General features: G+C 41.2%; 1 protein-coding gene across 6 annotated transcripts in view; it reads right to left on the bottom strand.

Annotated features, from left to right (window-relative positions):
- Positions 1-18,624, bottom strand: part of GRM5 (glutamate metabotropic receptor 5) — a 1,801,008-nt gene that overhangs the window by 579,096 nt on the left and 1,203,288 nt on the right. For all 6 annotated transcript variants that reach the window (XR_011284099.1, XM_069639438.1, XM_069639437.1 and 3 more), the window contains exon 4: positions 14,400-14,635. Coding sequence is in view for 5 of the 6 variants with exons in the window: in XM_069639438.1 (XP_069495539.1) it covers positions 14,400-14,635 (236 nt within the window). In the remaining variant the exon portion in view is untranslated. The remainder of the gene's footprint in view (positions 1-14,399; positions 14,636-18,624) is intronic.

Below are 18,624 nucleotides of genomic sequence, written 5' to 3'. Positions count from 1 at the left end.
CCAATCTCAACCCATCCTATCTTTAAATTCAGAATCATAGTATGGTTAGATTTCTCTTGTGATGATTTTTTTATCACCTGTGTTACAAAACCATAACTCCTTAGTGATTTTGAATAACTAAAGTACATCCCAGAAATCGAGTATCCACCACGGACTGGTTGTGCTGGCCACGTGGCTGTGAAGTTTCATGTGTGGCATCCTCTTTTTCATAATTATTAATATAGTATAATAAAACCTGTCATTTTTAAAACTGAATTCTGTTTCCATGTTCGCACCTATTTTGCAAAAACGCCACTCACTAAAACCTCCATAACTTCTTCAATTTTAAAGATAGAAATGAAATTTCAACTCTCAGTGATACCTAAGACCCTTCGCTATATCCAAAACTAAAAATCACATCACAGAACGGTGTATTTGACCCATTTTGTTTTAAATATTGCATAGTAAAAGTTTGCCACAAATTGACATTTTAGAAAAAGTTTCCCATGTGTCTTTTCCCATCCAAAGGTTTCTTCAAGCCCATCCTGATCTAAAGTGTGTGCTGTTGTTTATATTATAGCTCATGTGTGTTAGGACCTGTTTAGTGTTGCTTTCCTCAGAATTTTCCTCCATTTAAGCATTTTTGCACCCTTTTGCATTATTTTACAAAATAATTTTCGCCTGTCAATTTAAAGTGTCATTTTCCAAAAACGGTTTTCTCTCTTATTTGGGAGGGAAGATTGTATCTAAACTCTAGACTTTGTCTTTCATTCCTGAATACCTCCTGATTACTCACATTTGTGTAGGATTGCTCATATTTATTTGAACAAAACTTTGCAGGGGGAATATTAACCTAAATGCTATCTGTTCATAAATCAAAACTGTTTTTTTTCCTGTGTTTTGTATGCTGCATCATTATAAGTGAATTCAATTGCTTGACTTATATTCTGAATTGTATTGTCACCATTAGGTGATTGCTGTCCCATATATATATATAAAAATTGATGCGTGATTTGAATATTAAAATAAATACATATTTACCTTTACAAACTATCCTGATTCCTGATGGGTGTGATATGAGTGGTATATCATTCAGAATATTGAACTTATAGACAAAAAATAAATAAGGGTTTCATTGCGCATTACATGCTAGGGGAGACCTGGATGTGTGCCTTATTGAAATCCCTTACAACCGGCAGCTGCTTCAGTGAGCAGCTCCTTCCCACCACCTTGTCTGACCCTTTTAATGTTTTTCTTTCTGACTATTAACATTCCTATTCATACCACAATGGAGAATTGACTCCCATGACAACCCATCTTCCAAGAAGTATAAGCATACTCTGCACACCCCAGCAGAAGGTGACATGTGAAAGAGGAGGCTCCAAGGTAACCTGACATGTATTTCCTCCTGAAGAAAGTAGCAAGCGATGTTGGGGAGAAGCCTACTCTTACTGATCTTTCGAGTAAGGGAAGATGTATGGAAGCAATAGGCCATATAACAAGCTTAACGAGAAGATTACAAGACTGCAAGTGAGAAACTCTAACTTGGAAAAGAAGTGTTGGATGAATAGCCTCGATATCCTTGGTATTCCTGAATCACAAAACTGTCTGGTCAGCCTAACTGACTTGTCTTCTTTGATCCTTTCTGAGTGCTTAGGGGATGACATTCTCTGAAAAGATGATATTGCATTGGTGCTCAGACTAGTAACAGTGGATACGGGGAGTCAGAGACAGCTGATTGCTATGTTTGTGAAAGCCGCAGTCGGGGAAACCATTCTCCAGAGAGTTAGCAGAAAGGGGTGTCACCGCTGGAGAGGTAATAACAAACGTATTTCCATATTACACTAAGGATGGCATGTGGTGAGGTGAAAAGGGGAGCCCAGGACCATGAAATAAAAGTCTGCCTCCTTAAACATAAGTCACTTTAGCTGTTTTTGCCATGGGAATACAATCAAGCATTTGCCTAGCTAAAACGTGTGGATGGTGGGAGAGCCTAAAACCCTTTGTCTCATCTGACACCTGCGATATTATATTAGTTTATTTACTTCATGATTTTGTAATCAATTATATGGTTAACTGCAGAGAAGAAAGATGGAGGTGAGTCATTTGAATCCCCAAACGGCCCTGATGTTGTGCTCCTTCATCTATGAGTTGATACGAACATCTCAGGCTTGTACATAATGCCTGACTTGCATTGCCTGACTTCCAGGCGGTATTGAAACTATGTTGCGCTATGGCTTTGTAACACTGTTGCACATCAAGGGTCAGAGAGCGCAAGCCATAATCCATGCAGAGAGAAGATGCCCTCGACTGACATTTTCTTTTCAATCTAATTAACAATGCATGCTTTCCCGGAATATTGATGCTGCAATACTCTGACGTTGCGATACTAATTCACATGAATGGTTCGAAACAAAACATTAGGAAATGGGGAGAGGAATCCCTCCCCTGCCAGCTTTACTAAGGTTTTCTTGGAATTAACTTAAAACTCTATAGGAAGAAGGAAGATGCCTGCACTCTTCCCTCTCTGTGGAGCTTACGTATAATATTGAACCATATTATATTATATCATATAATGTTATTGTGTGCTGTATGTGAATGTTATTTTGCGATATGGATAGGCTTAAAAAGAGAAAAGAAACATGCCACAATATGATGCTGTGGGGGGGGGCTTTCCTCTTTATTTAACCTGATACAGTGTAAAATGTGTTTATGATTGACATACCTTGTGGTGGTGCATCGGTGTTGTAGCTCACATTTCCTTCGGTTCTTTTTTCTGTTGCGGCTTGCATCAGTGAATCATCCCATTGGGATTGCTTACCAAGTGCTATTTGGTTGGGCTGTGGTTAGTACTAAAGCACAGCCCCCTCTGTGTTCCTTCTTCTTTGTTGTAGACAAGAAGTGCAAACCCTTACTTTAAATACTACTAGAAGCACACACACTTTTTGGATATGGCAATGACAAGTCATACTATTTTCATTAGGCACCTTAAACCTGTCTAATGGAATGTAAATGCACCAAACAGCCTCTTGGCCTTACTTCCCCAGATGGGTGTATTGATTCTGATTTTGATAAATAGGACTGTTTCCCATCGGAAGATATTAGAAAAGGATATTGGGAAACTAACTGAAGAAGCGAAAATTATCAAAAACTACTATGCAGCCTCTAAGGATACAATACTCCAAATAGATCTTAGAAAAAATAAAACATGAACTGAACAAGATCATGTGAGATAAGGCATAATACGCCATGCTCAGAAACAGAGTTAACTACGTTGAACAGGGCAAGGTAGTTGGGCACCTCCTTGCACACAGACTCAAGGTTCATGAGAGTGAAAGGGACAGCACAGCAATTAGGAGCAACATGGATTCTTTAAATATGACCCTTGAAGGAATATGATCCTTAAAGGGATTAACAATGAATTCAGAGCTTTCTATGAGAAAGTATACTGTTCAGAGGTTAAATGTGGAATCACAGTAATTGAAACCCTAGCGTTTCAGACTGACTTATCAAGACTTGCGGAGTGGGATACAAGCACATTCCATGGGATGATCTCTGTGGAAGAAATGTGTTCAGCCATTCTGAACCTAAATACGAATAGTACACCTTGCACAGATGGTTTACCAACAGAATTCCACCATCTTCTACACATTTCCACATGAGACCAGGCTTCATTCTGGGGTGGTAAGCGAGACACATCCCCTACAATATTTTCTTAGATGCATCTATTTGGCTTAATCCCAGATTCAACGCCTAGAAGAAGAATATATTTTGGCACGAGTGGTACCTGGGCAGTATTCAGTATGTTAAAGATCTATTTGAGGATGAAAAATTGATCTATTACAATCGACCTCATCTCTGCAGAATGCAGACAATTGAGAAGAAGATAAAAAGAATTGGGGATGTGTCTCGTTTACCACCCCAGAATGAAGCCTGGTGTCACGCTCACCTGGTATCCACGGGGACGCCACCCAGCTGTGGGGACTCTGGTATTCTTCTCAGCCGCTCCCAGGTATGATCAGTGGAGAAGTTCTGCCTGGAAAACAGGTGGGCAATGTTCAAGACTGGGCAACTGGGGTAAGAGCCTCCCAACACCCCATAAGCCCGCAGCCCCTCCCCGGACCTTTCCTCACCTTGTTATGGGTTTTGGCGTGCTCTCCGTCCTGCCTTCTTGGCAGGGGCGCGTTGTCCATTATGGGCGAGTGCGATCTAGTTACTTCACTGATGCCGGCCCTTTTGAGTCTTTCAGGTAGGTCTTATTACTGTTATACTTGTATGCCTTTCTTTGGTTTAAGTAATGTCTTTTCTCTTTCCTTAGGTGCACGGAAGTTCGCTGTGGAACGTTGGCTGAGTTGGGACTCGCCGGTAGGTGATGGTGCATCGGGAGTGCCTTGATGCGGTAAGTAGGCGCTATGCGCAGCGCTATGATGCTTTGCCTTTGCTAACCTGTTGACTTTTTGTTCCCCGTTGGTTGCGGTGCTCACCCGGAGCAAGAAGTCTCAAGGCGATGCTGGTCGATGGGCGAGTCGTGAGGTAAGCTTCCGGCACAAATGTAAAATGTCTAATGTCCTGTTTCTCTCCTTTTTGCAGATCCATCGGTCCGGGAGGCTCGCTGATCCTTGGATGCTGTTTGCAGGAGCAGAGGGCAGCTAGCGATGGAATCATAGGTAAGCTGCTGTTATTAACGCTGTCCTTTTGTTTTTCAGATGCTGTTCTTCCGAGGTTCGCAGGTAACGCTGAACACGATGAGTGTCACCTTGCAAGATTGCAAAGTAACGCGAAGCATGTTCTTCAAGTCGGGTGTGGTTTAAATAGCTTCAGAAAAGTAGTCCTGGTAAAATAGTTCCTAGGCTACCACACCCAAAACACTATACTGCATAGCTTGGTTCCAGGGTAACCAAGCTATGTGGGTGCCTCCAAGTTGGCTGGCACTGGAATAAAGTAGTCCCAAAACAGTCCTCATGAAGCGTTGGCGCCAGGACTGGCACCAAGAGGGCTTCAGCAAAGGATGCCTGAGTTTGTTTGAGACCCGATCCAAGGCCCCTCCTGGCCCATGGGGTGGCCAGGGTTTTTTTTTGATACGGGTCGTGACACCTGGTCTCATGTGGAAACATGTAGGAATATTGGCCACGGAGCAGCTGTTCTATACAAATGATACAAACGTGGGCAGCAACAAACAAGAAGTGCGTGAGAATGCTGCTATTGGGGACACAGGAAATTGGGGAGGACGTGAGACACAAAAAAATGATGACATGTTGCCTCAATGTACATTTGACGTTATTGGACTAGAACTTGAGGGCTTGTCAAATCAAACTTCTTCATCAAACATATTGGACGCCTAAGAGGATATATAGGAGAAAGCTGAGAGGTGATGAGGTGTCCTGGAAGTGTATGAGAGCATGGGCAACAATGTCCAATCTAATTTGGTTGTCAAAAGACCAATGCATTTTGGAAGGAGGCGCCTGAGAAAATAAACCTTGTTCTAGAAAGTGAAGTGCCAATGAAGGACCCCCATTCATCCTGGGTGGCGACAAAATGATATGTGACTTTACCAAAGCAAACAAAGTCTGGTTGTTCAGAGGGTGCATGATGGGCAAAAATATGATCCAATGTGCTTGGAAATTAACTCAGTGTTTGAACATCGAAGATTGAAGCCACAAATTACTGACTTGAGAGGGACATCTATAAAATGAGGGGAGACCATGGGCCTCATTACACGGTAGGCGGTGAGCCATGGCGCTCCAAGGTTGGAGGGGCGGTAAATCCCCTTTCCGCCATTGCCCTTCCCCATTCCCATTTCTGCCCCATAGGGCTCTATGGAAATGGGGAAGGCGCTAATTACGGCACCGCAATTTTGCGGTGCCGTAATTAGCTCCGAGGTCCCTTAGCGGGTTGGATTTTAACGCCTGCAAGAAGCAGGCGTTAAATCCTCCAACCCGCAAAGGGACCTCGTAGTACGGCGGTAAGGGTTAACGGTCACCGTTGCCATTAACGGTGACCGTTAACCCTTACCGCCGTCCGTGTAATGAGGCCCCATGTTTTATTTCAATCCAGTGACCTTTTCTGGATAGGTATGGTTAAATCTTCAATAGAGTTATAAACAATAGTCTATTGATCCTTTATCAATCTCCCATGTTATGGCATAACTTGTGACTATCACTTCAAATTGTTCATTACTACCTCTCAGTCTATATCCATATCATTCCCTTTTGCTTTCATTCTGATAGACCTATGATTGTTTGTTCTTTATTGTGATTGCTTTAAATTCTGAATTTTGATTGTTATCCTTATTTGTGCTTGTGCTCATTATAAGGCAATACCTGTAACTGTTTACTACCTGTTTGGATGCATATGATGTATATTACTGACAAAATAAAATATATAAATGACTCTGGCTCATCACTTTGTAATTACTATATTTCCTCCTTTGATCCTGTCATATTATGTACTCTATTGCCCATTCCCACCCGACTGGGGCCCCTTGTGATCACATCCTGCTTCTCTACTTAAGTCTGTTGTACCTTTGTTTTCTTCTTTCTTCACTTTTTTTTTTATCATTTGGTCAATTTCATGATTCATTTAAGGTTGCTACTATTACTGCTTTACTAAAGAATCCATCAATATACTGTACACAACTCTGTAAGATTCATCCTAATTCTCTTCTAACCTGTATACACTGCGTGAAAGCATTGTTCATTCTCTATTTAGTTGTGATCTTAACTGCATAATGTGATCCCTATTTTCAATCTGTTTTTGTCCAAGCCATTCTACTGAGACAGCGTGTTTACATGACCTAATCCTATATTTCATGCTTCTCATCGTAGACTGTCATTTAGTGCTTCTTTTGATATGGTGGTTCATCCAACTTTGCTCACTAGCCTATCATCTCCGGGGATTTCTGGTTTGGGTTGGTGGTGGTTTTCCTCTCATCTATTTAATCATTATTTTTTTGGTTCTTCAAAGGATTCTTCTTCATTTTCACATCTGTTCTCTTGTGTGTTTCTCCTGGCCTTTATTTGGGTCTTATTGTATGGAACAGCAATATCCTAAATAAATGTATTACTGACTTTTATTTACATTAAAACCTTTCCCTTTATCTTCTCTGATTTCAGAACACAGGGTTGGGGCCCTTTTATACACTGATACTACTCATATTTCACTTTCGTTCACCCGCCCCATTTAATGATTATGTTCATCAGTGTCTATCAGCATTTAATGATTATGTTCATCAGTGTCTATCAGCATTTAATTATTATGTTCATCAGTGTCTATCAGCATTTAATTATTATGTTCATCAGTGTCTATCAGCATTTAATGATTATGTTCATCAGTGTCTATCAGCATTTAATTATTATGTTCATCAGTGTCTATCAGCATTTAATGATTATGTTCATCAGTGTCTATCAGCATTTAATGATTATGTTCATCAGTGTCTATCAGCATTTCTGTTAGCTGTTCATTCTTGGAAGTACTTCTCTTTCTCTGCCTTAACCCTAAAAATCAAAATTGTATTATTGCTGATTTTCTACTTATTTGTCTCCTGCTTGTATTTCCTTCTCTCCACTTCAGCTTCCGGTCAACCGCCAATCTCACAACTTCAGCTTTATTTTGTATTCTTTGTTCGCCTAACAGGCTCAGATTGCTTCCTAATTTCACTCTTGTCATGTTCATCTTTTTCATCTTAAAAAAATATGTAATATGTCAACTTTTGTTTTTACATGAATCTTGTAACAAACTATGATTTTATCTTATCTCAATTAGTTCTTTATGTATGGGATTCCCCAACTATGCACGTTTCCTCTTTGTTCTGTTTTGCCTTCAGCTGTAAGAATGTTGTTCAGTCTGGATTACTCTTCAAGCATGTTTCCATACTGGGCTTCACTACACTGGCTTATGATTAAACTGAGATTTGAGTATCAGTTTCTTTGTTTGGATTTTAAATACATTCATGCCTTTGCTTTTAGTTGTCTCTGTTCTTTGAGACCTCAATATCATCCATCAGGACTCGTTGTTTTGCGTCTCTATTTCTTTGGTCTGTTCCTCACCCTCCTTTTACTGTTCTTGTGTTTCGTCTGTTTTGACTTTTAGCTCTCACATTTTGGAACTCCCTACCATTGGATATTTCTTCTTGTGTAAACCTAAACACTTTTAAGAAATAGCTTATGTCCCATCTTCTGAAGGCTTCTTTGTTCACGAGATACTGCATTCTGCATTGCTCATTTCTTTTGTCATATCAGCTATTTCATTGATCATGTTTTTCTTTCATTTGAGTGATACTTGTACCATTAAACTTCTTTACAGCACTTTGGATAAACATGCTTGTTAAATAGTGTATACAACAAATAAAACACTACAATAGACAGCACAATACACAAGATTGATGTAAACACAAATCGAATGAGCAAGGATATTGAATTCTTGAATGGAAAGGAATCGCTTCAACAAGAAATTTGGAAAAGCATAAGAACATTTGGATGGCTTTGCCAGTTACATCAAATTAAAACCAGGACATATACAACTTGCAGAAAGAGAAGAATTCTGGCCAGGAAGGCAGATGACCCCGAGATTGTGAAAAGTGGTCATAGTGTACCATCCTTTGATGTTTGATATTTGCAGGACCTGTATATTACAATTCTGTTCTGGATCCGTTGTGTTGTGTCCCAGTGAGTTTGCAATTTTGTTTTTCAATAACAAATATATTAGGGATGATCTCCTTCTCAGCGTTTATTATGGTGTGCATATGAGGGAGCATTTATTGGCATAATTTACCACACTAAAGAATTGTATCTGGTCATTCGACGATAATAGGAGACAAGTTGATTGCATGCCTTGAAAAAGACATAGCATCAAAACATGTGTAGGCCTTTATTCTGGACTTCAGTCACCCACTGGAATTACATACAGCACACATTATTAAATGGATGAAAGTGAATCTGAATAACTTCCCAAGACTTAACAAAGCATATTTCATGGACAATAACATTGTACCATAATTAATTTACAGATGCAAACATGTATGCCCCACTGTACACTCTTCTGACTACTCGGCTGAAAGGAATATTTTTAAAAAAAAGAGTTTGAGTAACTGAGATGAGCAGTAGTAACATTGTTTGACATCAAATATAGGTTAATATATCCGACCAACATAGTTAAGTCTTTATGAAGTAGAAGACCTGCTCATGAGCTCCTAGGAGGAGTCAACTGTGGTGTGTAAAGGCCTCAAACCTATTATTCAGGTATGGGAGGCATTGTGAAAAATATAGCATTCACTGCGGAAATACAGTTCTGTTCTGGGTGGTTAAACCATGAATGCTAAAGGGGGAGGTATTCATTTTGAGAGGACACACTGTCTTACATATGTTCAGAGATCGACATGTCAAAACCCACACTGACACACATCCAGGGATGCTGGTGTGTTGCCAATTGTTGAGGACTTCAAAGCATCAACTTATTGATATGGGGGATATGACTAGAGCACACCAACTGATAAGAGACCCTCGAAAGAAACACACGGTAGCCCCCAGCAGACATTTAAGTAAACTATTAAAAGATTAGACAGAAGACAGTAGACATACACTGGAATAAAAATACATCAAAACATATTCTAGGCACGGCATAATAATTGTCCTTTCACAGAGGACAAGCAAGAGAGAAATCTATAATATACAATCGACAAGAAACAAATGACAAAAGCTTAAGTCTTAAGGTTTGCATCCCTGAATGTTAATGGCTCAGCCCATTACATAAAAAGAAAGAAAGACTCCCTTATCATGTTCTGCAATTTCCCTAAAGCAAAGAAGTACTCTGCAAAATAAAGCAGCAAAACTAAAGCAAGGCTCACCTTGAAGAGAGCTCAGTCAATTGCAAACTCCTGAACAACAAGTATCCGTGATCAGTGTGTGGGGGACCTGGAAGAAATGGGCCACAGAAGTATGAATACACAAATGTGTATGCTAGGGCACCTTGTAAAGATTATGAAAGAAGGATATTTTATGTCAAATTACAAACTGGGGGCCATCATATTGCTCTCATCTGGATATATGCCTCACACTGTGCATTTTGGAAGCCTATGCATCAATCTCCAGGGTTTGAATAAAAAAAATGGCATCACTTAATATTTGCAAGGTTTGAACAAGACTCAGGCCCCTGCCTAACAGGTCAAATGGCCTAGAGAGTGTGAGTTACAGTTACAGAGGAAGTATGGCAAGCAGCTCCCTCCTGGAAACTTAGTAGATTACTCCAATCACATGGTAAGTAATACTCCCTCATTTCCCACCATCACTGCAGATGGACATATTTTCTTTTTTTCTGATATTGGTGGTATTGCTGCATTTCCTAAGGGGTTTTGATATCATACTTGGCAGCATCTTTCTTTGACCTTACCCAATAATGGGTAAAATGCCATCTGTAGCCGGTCAGGTAGCACAGTGAGTAGAGTAGCACAGTGAGTAGAGCGCTTGCTTTGACATCCATGCAGAGCCTGCCAATGCAGGTTCGAATCCAGGCAGGCCCTAACTCAGCCTTTCATCCTTCCAAGGTTGATAAATGAGCTCCACACACCATGGGTAATAATAAGCAGCGCTCGGATGCCTGAGGGTTCGTAGCGCTATATAAATGCAAAATTATTATTATTGGGAGCATAGGCAGACACCTGCAAGATGGGGAATGAACACCAGGCAAAGTAAAAACATGTAAGAATCAAAGCGAAGATGAGGGAGGGCCTTGGCAACTACACGAACACGGTCAAGTCCTGACAGATGATATGGGAAGCCTGCAATACCTATCTGAGGTGGCAACTGATGAACAAAGCCTCAACCAGGAGGGAGCAAAATGCAAGGGAGCAAGATGACATAATTACAAAAAATAGGAAATTCACAAAAGTAACATACAAATAACAGCTGGGATGTAGCTTCACACTCTATTCAAATCCAGGTATGAACTTGACCTTCCTGATACTTGGCATACCAAATATACACTTCCTTGACTTAGAATTCAGCACTATGAACAAAGGGAAAATGAGATACACCTAATTACTAAACCACCCTTAATAACCAAAGAAAGGCACTCCATTTTTGGAAATCTTTACCAGTCAGAAGTCGTGGCCAACATTAAGGATCAAAATCAGATTGTGTCAGCTATCCCTCATTTAAGCAAAGAAAATAGGGATATGGTAGAAAATACAATCAGAAAATCTGAGGTCAAGAATTGCTAAGGACTGAGACACCAGGAAGTCATACATGATTTAATATCACATTCTGCAAAAGTTGTATTCCACAAATAACACACTTAGTGTGCCAGGTATTTACAGAAGCAGAGGACAGCAGAAACATATCGATAGAGTTTAATCGGGTAATTATCACACTGATTCTAACAGGAAACAGAAATCATCTGAAATGCATCAACCACAGGTGAATATTTTTTATCAACAAATGTATGTGGAAGATGGTTCAAATCCGTGATCCTCAAATAATTAATTATTCTCAAGTGAACAGGTCTCTCATCCAAAGACAACACGAGCAAACTAGTTCAGGTGCAGTTTTAAACCAGGCACACACTGGACACTAAAAGTGTCCCCTTAGAAGACACAGAGCAGATTTTTGATACTGTAGTGTAGAATAAAAGGCCACGTTTGTACTGGTAGGTTTTGGTTGTTTGCCTTGAGCAGAAGAGTCATGATTCTTGCAGCTCCAAGCAATCTCATCCGAGTTTTCTGTTTCCTCTTCTTGCCCTGCTTGTAGTTTCAACCGGTATTGCCTTTACTTCACCTTTTTACAACTCATTGTTTTGACCCACTTTTACAAACTCTGCTTGACAGATGTTCTGTGAACGTGCAGGTCCCTATAAGCCCTAAAGGTTCTTTATATATGGGATTCCCCAACTATGCACTTCTTGCATTGTTTGCATAGAAAGAAGTAGTGTATTTCTAATGCTATGTTAATCTTTCTCCCCAGGTGCTTGCTCAGTTCTATCCGTGCAATGTCACACAATTTCTGGTTTCTCCCACTTCTTCGTTACTATGCATGTGGATTGGCTCAGGTAGGTACCTGGAAATGTATAGATCTTTTGTGGCCAGGCAGATAAGCGGGGTGGCCTCTCAAAGATCACCATTGAAGTTCTTGCTTCTAACCACACTTAGATAGACTGAAACCTGTCTAACTATTGTTTTCATGGACCAGTAGTCTCTCCTGCAAATGGCAGAAATTGCATTGTTGCCAGAATATTCTGCATGGTGGTTGATGGGTGCTTGCTTCATTGCCCAGGAGATACCTATCCAACATCCTATGAGGTTCAGGTTGATGTCTCCATGCTAGTTGCCATAGTCAGATTCCTCACAGCAGCCTGGGTGATGAAGTTCCTTCCAGCTGTTATGATGGTCCACTGTTTCTTTGTGTAGTGTCACAATGTAGCATGGAAACTGACAGCCCCAGCGGGCCTGCCATGATGCAATGGAGCCACGAAGTAATCAACTCTTTATTTGTGGGGTGATTGACACAGTGTTCAGCTGGAGGATGTGGCTATATGTGATGCCACAATTCCCTATTTTTACAGTTGTTGATGGAGTCTGATGGTGGTCTCTGTTGGCCCTGCAGAATGGCTAGTTGTTATGTCATAATCCCTCCTTGCAACATCTTGGCGGAATCAATCCTTCCTCTTTTGTGATGGAACAATTGTCAATAACCAAGTTTTACTCCACATATTTATTGTTCACAGTTTGATGCTGGAGACTGCAACCGGTAGCATTCTTGGGCACCTGAACTCAAATGCTAAAAGGTTCTTTCTTCTAACCCTCTGACCCGTTCACTGATCAAGCGCTGCAGGTTGTGACTCCCAAAAGATACCGTCCTTGGGTAACAGTGCATGGGAAAAGAGGTAGGATGAGTTTTGTCTAATGTTTTGTCCCATAGATGTTTATCTTTTCTCCTCTCCTTGTATGCAAGGCCTCCTGGTACAAGCACCCTTAGTATGTATGTCTGGAGCACTCAATTGTCGCATGCTTGCACTTGCTTGTATGATAGTGGCAGCATGCCTGTATGCGTGCTTTGCCCCCACCTGCCCACATTTGCCTGTTTGGTCCAGGCCGTCTTGGTTCTGAACTGTTGGAACATGGAGCACTTCTCACACACACACGGGTGCTGCCAGGTTCTGAGTCTCCCTAGGCTGTTCTTGTGCACTGGATAGCCAACAAGAACTAAATATGGGGCCGCACACTGCTTCACCCCGTGTGTCAAGCGATGCTGGGGCTCACTATGCTCATCACACATTAAGCAAAGGATTGCCCACATGAAATCACTGAAAAAGTAGGTTTATTATTATAGACCGGTGCGCTCAGGAAGTTAAGACTTACACATGAAACTGCACTCTGGGAAGAGGTGAAGTGCAATGGGAAATTGACCGATCAAAATATCAGAAAGGAGCACAATATAGAAGAGGGTCTCAAGCCCTACAAGAGAGAGGTAAATAGCCCGGGGAGAACTAAAACAATCTGTCAGAAAGAGGACAAGGTGAAGACCAGTCCTCTAAAAGAAGTTCAAAACTTAATCCAGAGCCTAACAAAAGACTATTCTTGGTCTATTGAGTAGAACAAGAAAGCCAAGAAAACCCTGTGAAAAACACAGCAACCAGCAGAAGAGAGGTAGGGAACACTGCGTAGCAATTGGGAAATATAGGCCTTATTTAACTTTAATTAAACAACACAGTAACAAAGTCTTTCCAGTGCCCGCATCCTTCATCTGATTCTCCAAACAAGGATGGTGTCAATCAGTTACATCGTCTATGATTTCAATTTCTCCATCATTAAAGGTCTCCTCCAAATCACCACGAGACATCGGGAGTTCATCAAGAACTTATCCCATTAATGAAGAGACTGCACTGAGTGATTAAAAGGCATATTGCAAGCACCAAGAGACACCTTCTAATTAACAGCAAACTGATCTCAACACTAAAAATAATCCTTCCAATCTTTTTAGTGACTGATTCAATACCCAAAATATGTTAATCATCAAAGACTGCTTTCCATGATGAAAACACATCCATGAATCCCTATGATCAAATAGCTTCCCCCAATAATGTAGTCGAGATGCCCTACAATCAAGAACAAAAGTATTCCCAACATCTCATCCTGAAGACTAATTATGTAGTATGGATTGTGTTGTGTGTTTTATGACAGATACTGAAACTTTCTAGCTGAGTTGAGTTGTGTTTCTTGTTTGAAATGTATGTTAACATGTTCATTATGTGTAGAAATGTGACAGCTACAAGATATATACGTTGCACTTCTACCATATACATGCCCATATATGCATCGTTTATCAACTTGATCATTATGAAAGGACGCTGTTTATCTTTGTGTGGAAAAACAAAAATATTTGACCAAAAATGCCTTTTGACTGATTAAAAATGAAAAAGGCTGAGGTTCTTACTGTTGCAGGTTTTGTTGAATTTTGGGTTTTCCTGTGAAAATCCTTTCAGCTTGCACTGAAACCTGTGCTGCCAGAATTCTTGAAACCAGGGGTTCCGGTGATTGGTCTCCGGCCGCAGCTGCAGGTAGTAATCATCGAACCATTTCACATCGGGGGACTGGAGCTTGATCGTTATTCCTCCAACGGCTTCCCGCTGGTATCCGTCTGTCACATCATACCTGTCTGCCCAGCCGTCGCTGCGGGGATAAATACAAATGTATAAATGGAGGCTTAGGCTCTGCGTCAAAAGAGTGATTAATGTGGCATGCAGGAGTCCACTGGCATAATCATACATATAATATGTCATGGCCCCCCACATGCCCCAGTGCTGGACATTTCAGAAACAATCTGTGACTGTCAATATTAGCAATTACAATCTTTACAGATAATGCTAGTGGTAATAATACTGATGCTTCTACCACCACTAATACTACTAATAATAATACTCCTACCTTTACTTGTAATCCTCCGTTATAATTATACATAATTCTCTTTGCATGCCTGTTATTTGGTAGCTGTAGATATGCACAGCCATCCTTACTCTGAGACCTGGCTAGGAAACTGGATCCCAATAGAGTGACTAATGATGCAGTTATTGTAACCTCAGATGTGATCATTTAAGCTGTCTGAACTGGTATATATTGTTTCATGCTACAAACATTTTATTATTAAGGTGAGTGCTGTGAAAAATAACATGAGCACCAAAACGAAGTGTTTAGAATGTACTTATTGGTTCAAGAATACAACCCTTTTATCACAGACATATTTGCCAAATTTAAAGATCTATGGTCCTTCTTATATCTCGAAAATGCTCTATTCTTTATGCAAAGCATGTCGGAACCCTTACTGGTTTTATTCTTCAGTTTCAACTTTTGCATAGGGTTATTTCACAAGAGTGCATTAGGAGTAGTGACGAATTTGGACATCCCCTGTGAAGTTAGGGAGATGAGTCTGCACCTCCAGAACCCCAATGGGAGTGACTCCCCTGTCAGGGACATGGACTGCCAGTCCTATGACAGCTCCATGAGCAGACTAAATTATCTGCCTGCATGCGACTTAAAAATAACAGTTTGTTCTCCTGTTTTGACCACAACTACCAGTGATCCTCCTTCCAGCCGGTTGGCTTCTGGTAATGCTGTGTTTCATCTGAATGCTGCCGTCAAGGAAGAAGGACACACCTTTTTTAATTCTGATGATGTATCTAAACACAGTAAGAACTGTGAATGGTAGAGACCTCCTTCGCAGTGCACAACTCTGACGGAAGGAGGAGAATCACTAATACCGAGACTCTGTGGATAAGTCCTTGAGGGGCAGAGCTACACAAAGCCGTAGAGCCCACGGTAGCGTAGCTGAAGGAGGACCTACTAGCTAGATGCTACGTAGTGTGTGCTCTGACTGAGCAAGCGGATCCGGTCAGGAGCGGAACAAAGACGGGAAGCAAACCATCTTCCTTGGTAGTGTTATCACTAGAGAGCAATGGTGACCCCTTGGAGCGAAGCAAGTGACGCTGAGACCACAAGAAAGAAAGTAGCCACAGCCCTGAGCGCCACAAAGCAAGTCCCTTTACACACAAGATGAGCATGAAAAAGGAAGCAAATGCTCCCAAAAGGAAGACAGCAGTGAGGGCTGCAAACTTTGGGGTCACATACTGCCGAAGCTGTTCATGCTACGAGAGTCTGGAAAAATGGAATGGGCAGAAGACACAGGTAAAACAAAATGAGAGAGATACGAGCACTGAATGTAACCACTGGAGATGCCACCAACAGCATGAAAGTCTGAAAGAGTGGAACGGGCACGCAGCACAAGTAAACCAGAGGGGAAGAGATATGAGCACTGTGTATCAAGGCTGGGTAAGATGCCCACAGTACGAGAACTGAATGGGCACACCTCCTGTGAACAAGAGAATGAAACGGCTACGTGTGTCTGTTACCAAGGCTGGAAAAGCAGACAAATAGATGAGGTTAATTGAACTGAAAACCAATAACCCTATCAAAAGAGCCACAGGACTTTGGGGAGTACCAGTGCCACAAAGGTAGGATACAGAGAAGTGTGTGCAACATAATCCTGGATGGATCTAACCACTGGTACAAAGCAGATTGGATGCTGGAGATTTTTAACCAATGGTAAAACCTGAAAACATATAAGAAGAAGACATTTATAATTTCAACTGACAAACTCTATAGAAGAACTATGTACTATGTAAAGACATTCTACTCATTCTATTTTCCTTTTTATTTAGATTTGTTGGTCTTAACACAATAACAAACACAACACACTAGTACTACTAGTTAAGAAAAAGAGAAAGAAGAAAAGAAAAAAAAAGGATATTAGGATAAGGAACTCTGACACTGATGGTACATCTTCGACGAGACAGGCCAAGAAGAAGTCCATTCTGAGGCTTTTGTGCAGGCCTCCTTTTAGTTAGATTTTTCTAAAGTGTTAGGGCCAGTTAATAACTAGGAATTTGGACTGAGGACTCTAATTTTGGACTTTGATGAGCATCCTTAGAAGGTAGGGAACTTCCCTCGTAGCGTTAGGGCCAGGTAGGCATTTTTATTTTTATTGGAATAAACAAATCTGCACCATGACTCATTGTAGTCTGAGTCCTTCTTCTGGTTCGCCACAGAGTATACCAGACTGGCCATCCTTGAAGGAAAGTCTTTTATCTGAAAATATTTGTTATTGTTATTGCAAGTTTTGATAACATTCCTGCTATGACTGAACCATATACTGAAAGTGATCATTCGAAATAAACAGTGTAACATTTAAAAATGAGTTTACAAAGTTAATACAATTAAATATATTCCTTATTTTTGTTTTTTAGAAAAGGTGATTTTACAAAAAAAAAATATATAAACACTCTGCTTTCCCCAATGCATCTGTGTATGTGCTTTTGTCACACAGCTGTTGACAACAGCTTTACTGGCTCTATCAAACATGCAGCTGACAGTGTCACAGAGTGAGTCAGAGAAAAGGTGAGGGATAGACAGTGTCAAAGAAAGAGAGAGAAAGAGAGTGAACACTAGTGAGAGAGCAATAGATTTGCGTATCATACATTGAGTACAGCTCATAATAATATTAATAATGATAATAACAGGAATAATAATTTAATATAGTACTTTTTACTACCGTTGTTGTAGGGTTGTTAATAACATGTATTGGGTTCACTCAATTTAATGGCACGCGCAGAAGAATATGGCATTAGGAAGCTAAACGCTCTCAGATTCAGTGCAGTCTTAAAAGCATGACTAAGAGGAGTTCTAACAAACAATAGGGTTTCAGTGGAATTAGTGATACAAATAGAGCTTTACTGACACAAATGAGCAAATGAAGAACTCTTACATGGTGACCATATGCTGCACGAGTGGTTTAATGCTGCCTCTATGTGCATGTTACAAATGTCTGCTGGAGTCTGCCCGGCTGGCTGCGAAGTACCGGCCCAACCATTGCGCAGGCGCACATAGCTGTCGCAGCAGTCCCTGCCTCTCTGCCTGTTTCTATTCAGGGTTGCCTGCTAGATCAAGGAGGGGCCACACCAGGTCCAAAAGGAAATGGGATATAGCCACTCAACACGGCCAGTTTGTACGTTTCCATTTGTGGCTTCTATAGCATGTTCGCCAAAGTGCTAAACATAACACAAACCGTAGAATTCAAGTTTCGTAATGTATGGGACGATGGCCCTCATTACGACCCTGGCGGAGTGGGTTTACGCCAGCGGTATTCGTGGCGGACCCGTCCGCCCTACTACGAGTTCCCGTAGCGCCATGGAGCCTTTCTCCGCCTGGTTTTTCCGGGCGGAGAAATCCATGGCGGTACGGGACCTTGTAGTTAATTACGCCACCGTACTTTACGGTGGCGTAATTAACTCCTTCCCCACTCCCATTATACCCTATGGGGCAAAAATGGGAATGGGGAAGGGTAAAATGGGGATTGGGGATTTACCGCCCCGCCAAGGTCGGAATGGGGCGGAAAATCCGCCAACCCCCATGGCGGTATCGGCAGCTTTCCGCCGTGCTCCGAGGTGCATTTAGCACCGCGATTTCCGCCAGGGTCGTAATGAGGGCCGATGAGAGTTATAGAAGATGTGGAGAGAGAAAGAGGTTAAAGGCCTGATGGAGCATGAAAGTGTTTTTGAGCCATAAGAAAGGGGAACTGACACTGTTGGTGGTCTGGGAACTGTTAATAG

The sequence above is a fragment of the Ambystoma mexicanum genome, chromosome 7q, assembly GCF_040938575.1.
Source record: "Ambystoma mexicanum isolate Mex_15411 chromosome 7q, UKY_AmexF1_1, whole genome shotgun sequence".
Classification (NCBI taxonomy): domain Eukaryota; kingdom Metazoa; phylum Chordata; class Amphibia; order Caudata; family Ambystomatidae; genus Ambystoma; species Ambystoma mexicanum.
This window is presented reverse-complemented; position numbering and strand designations above follow the sequence as displayed.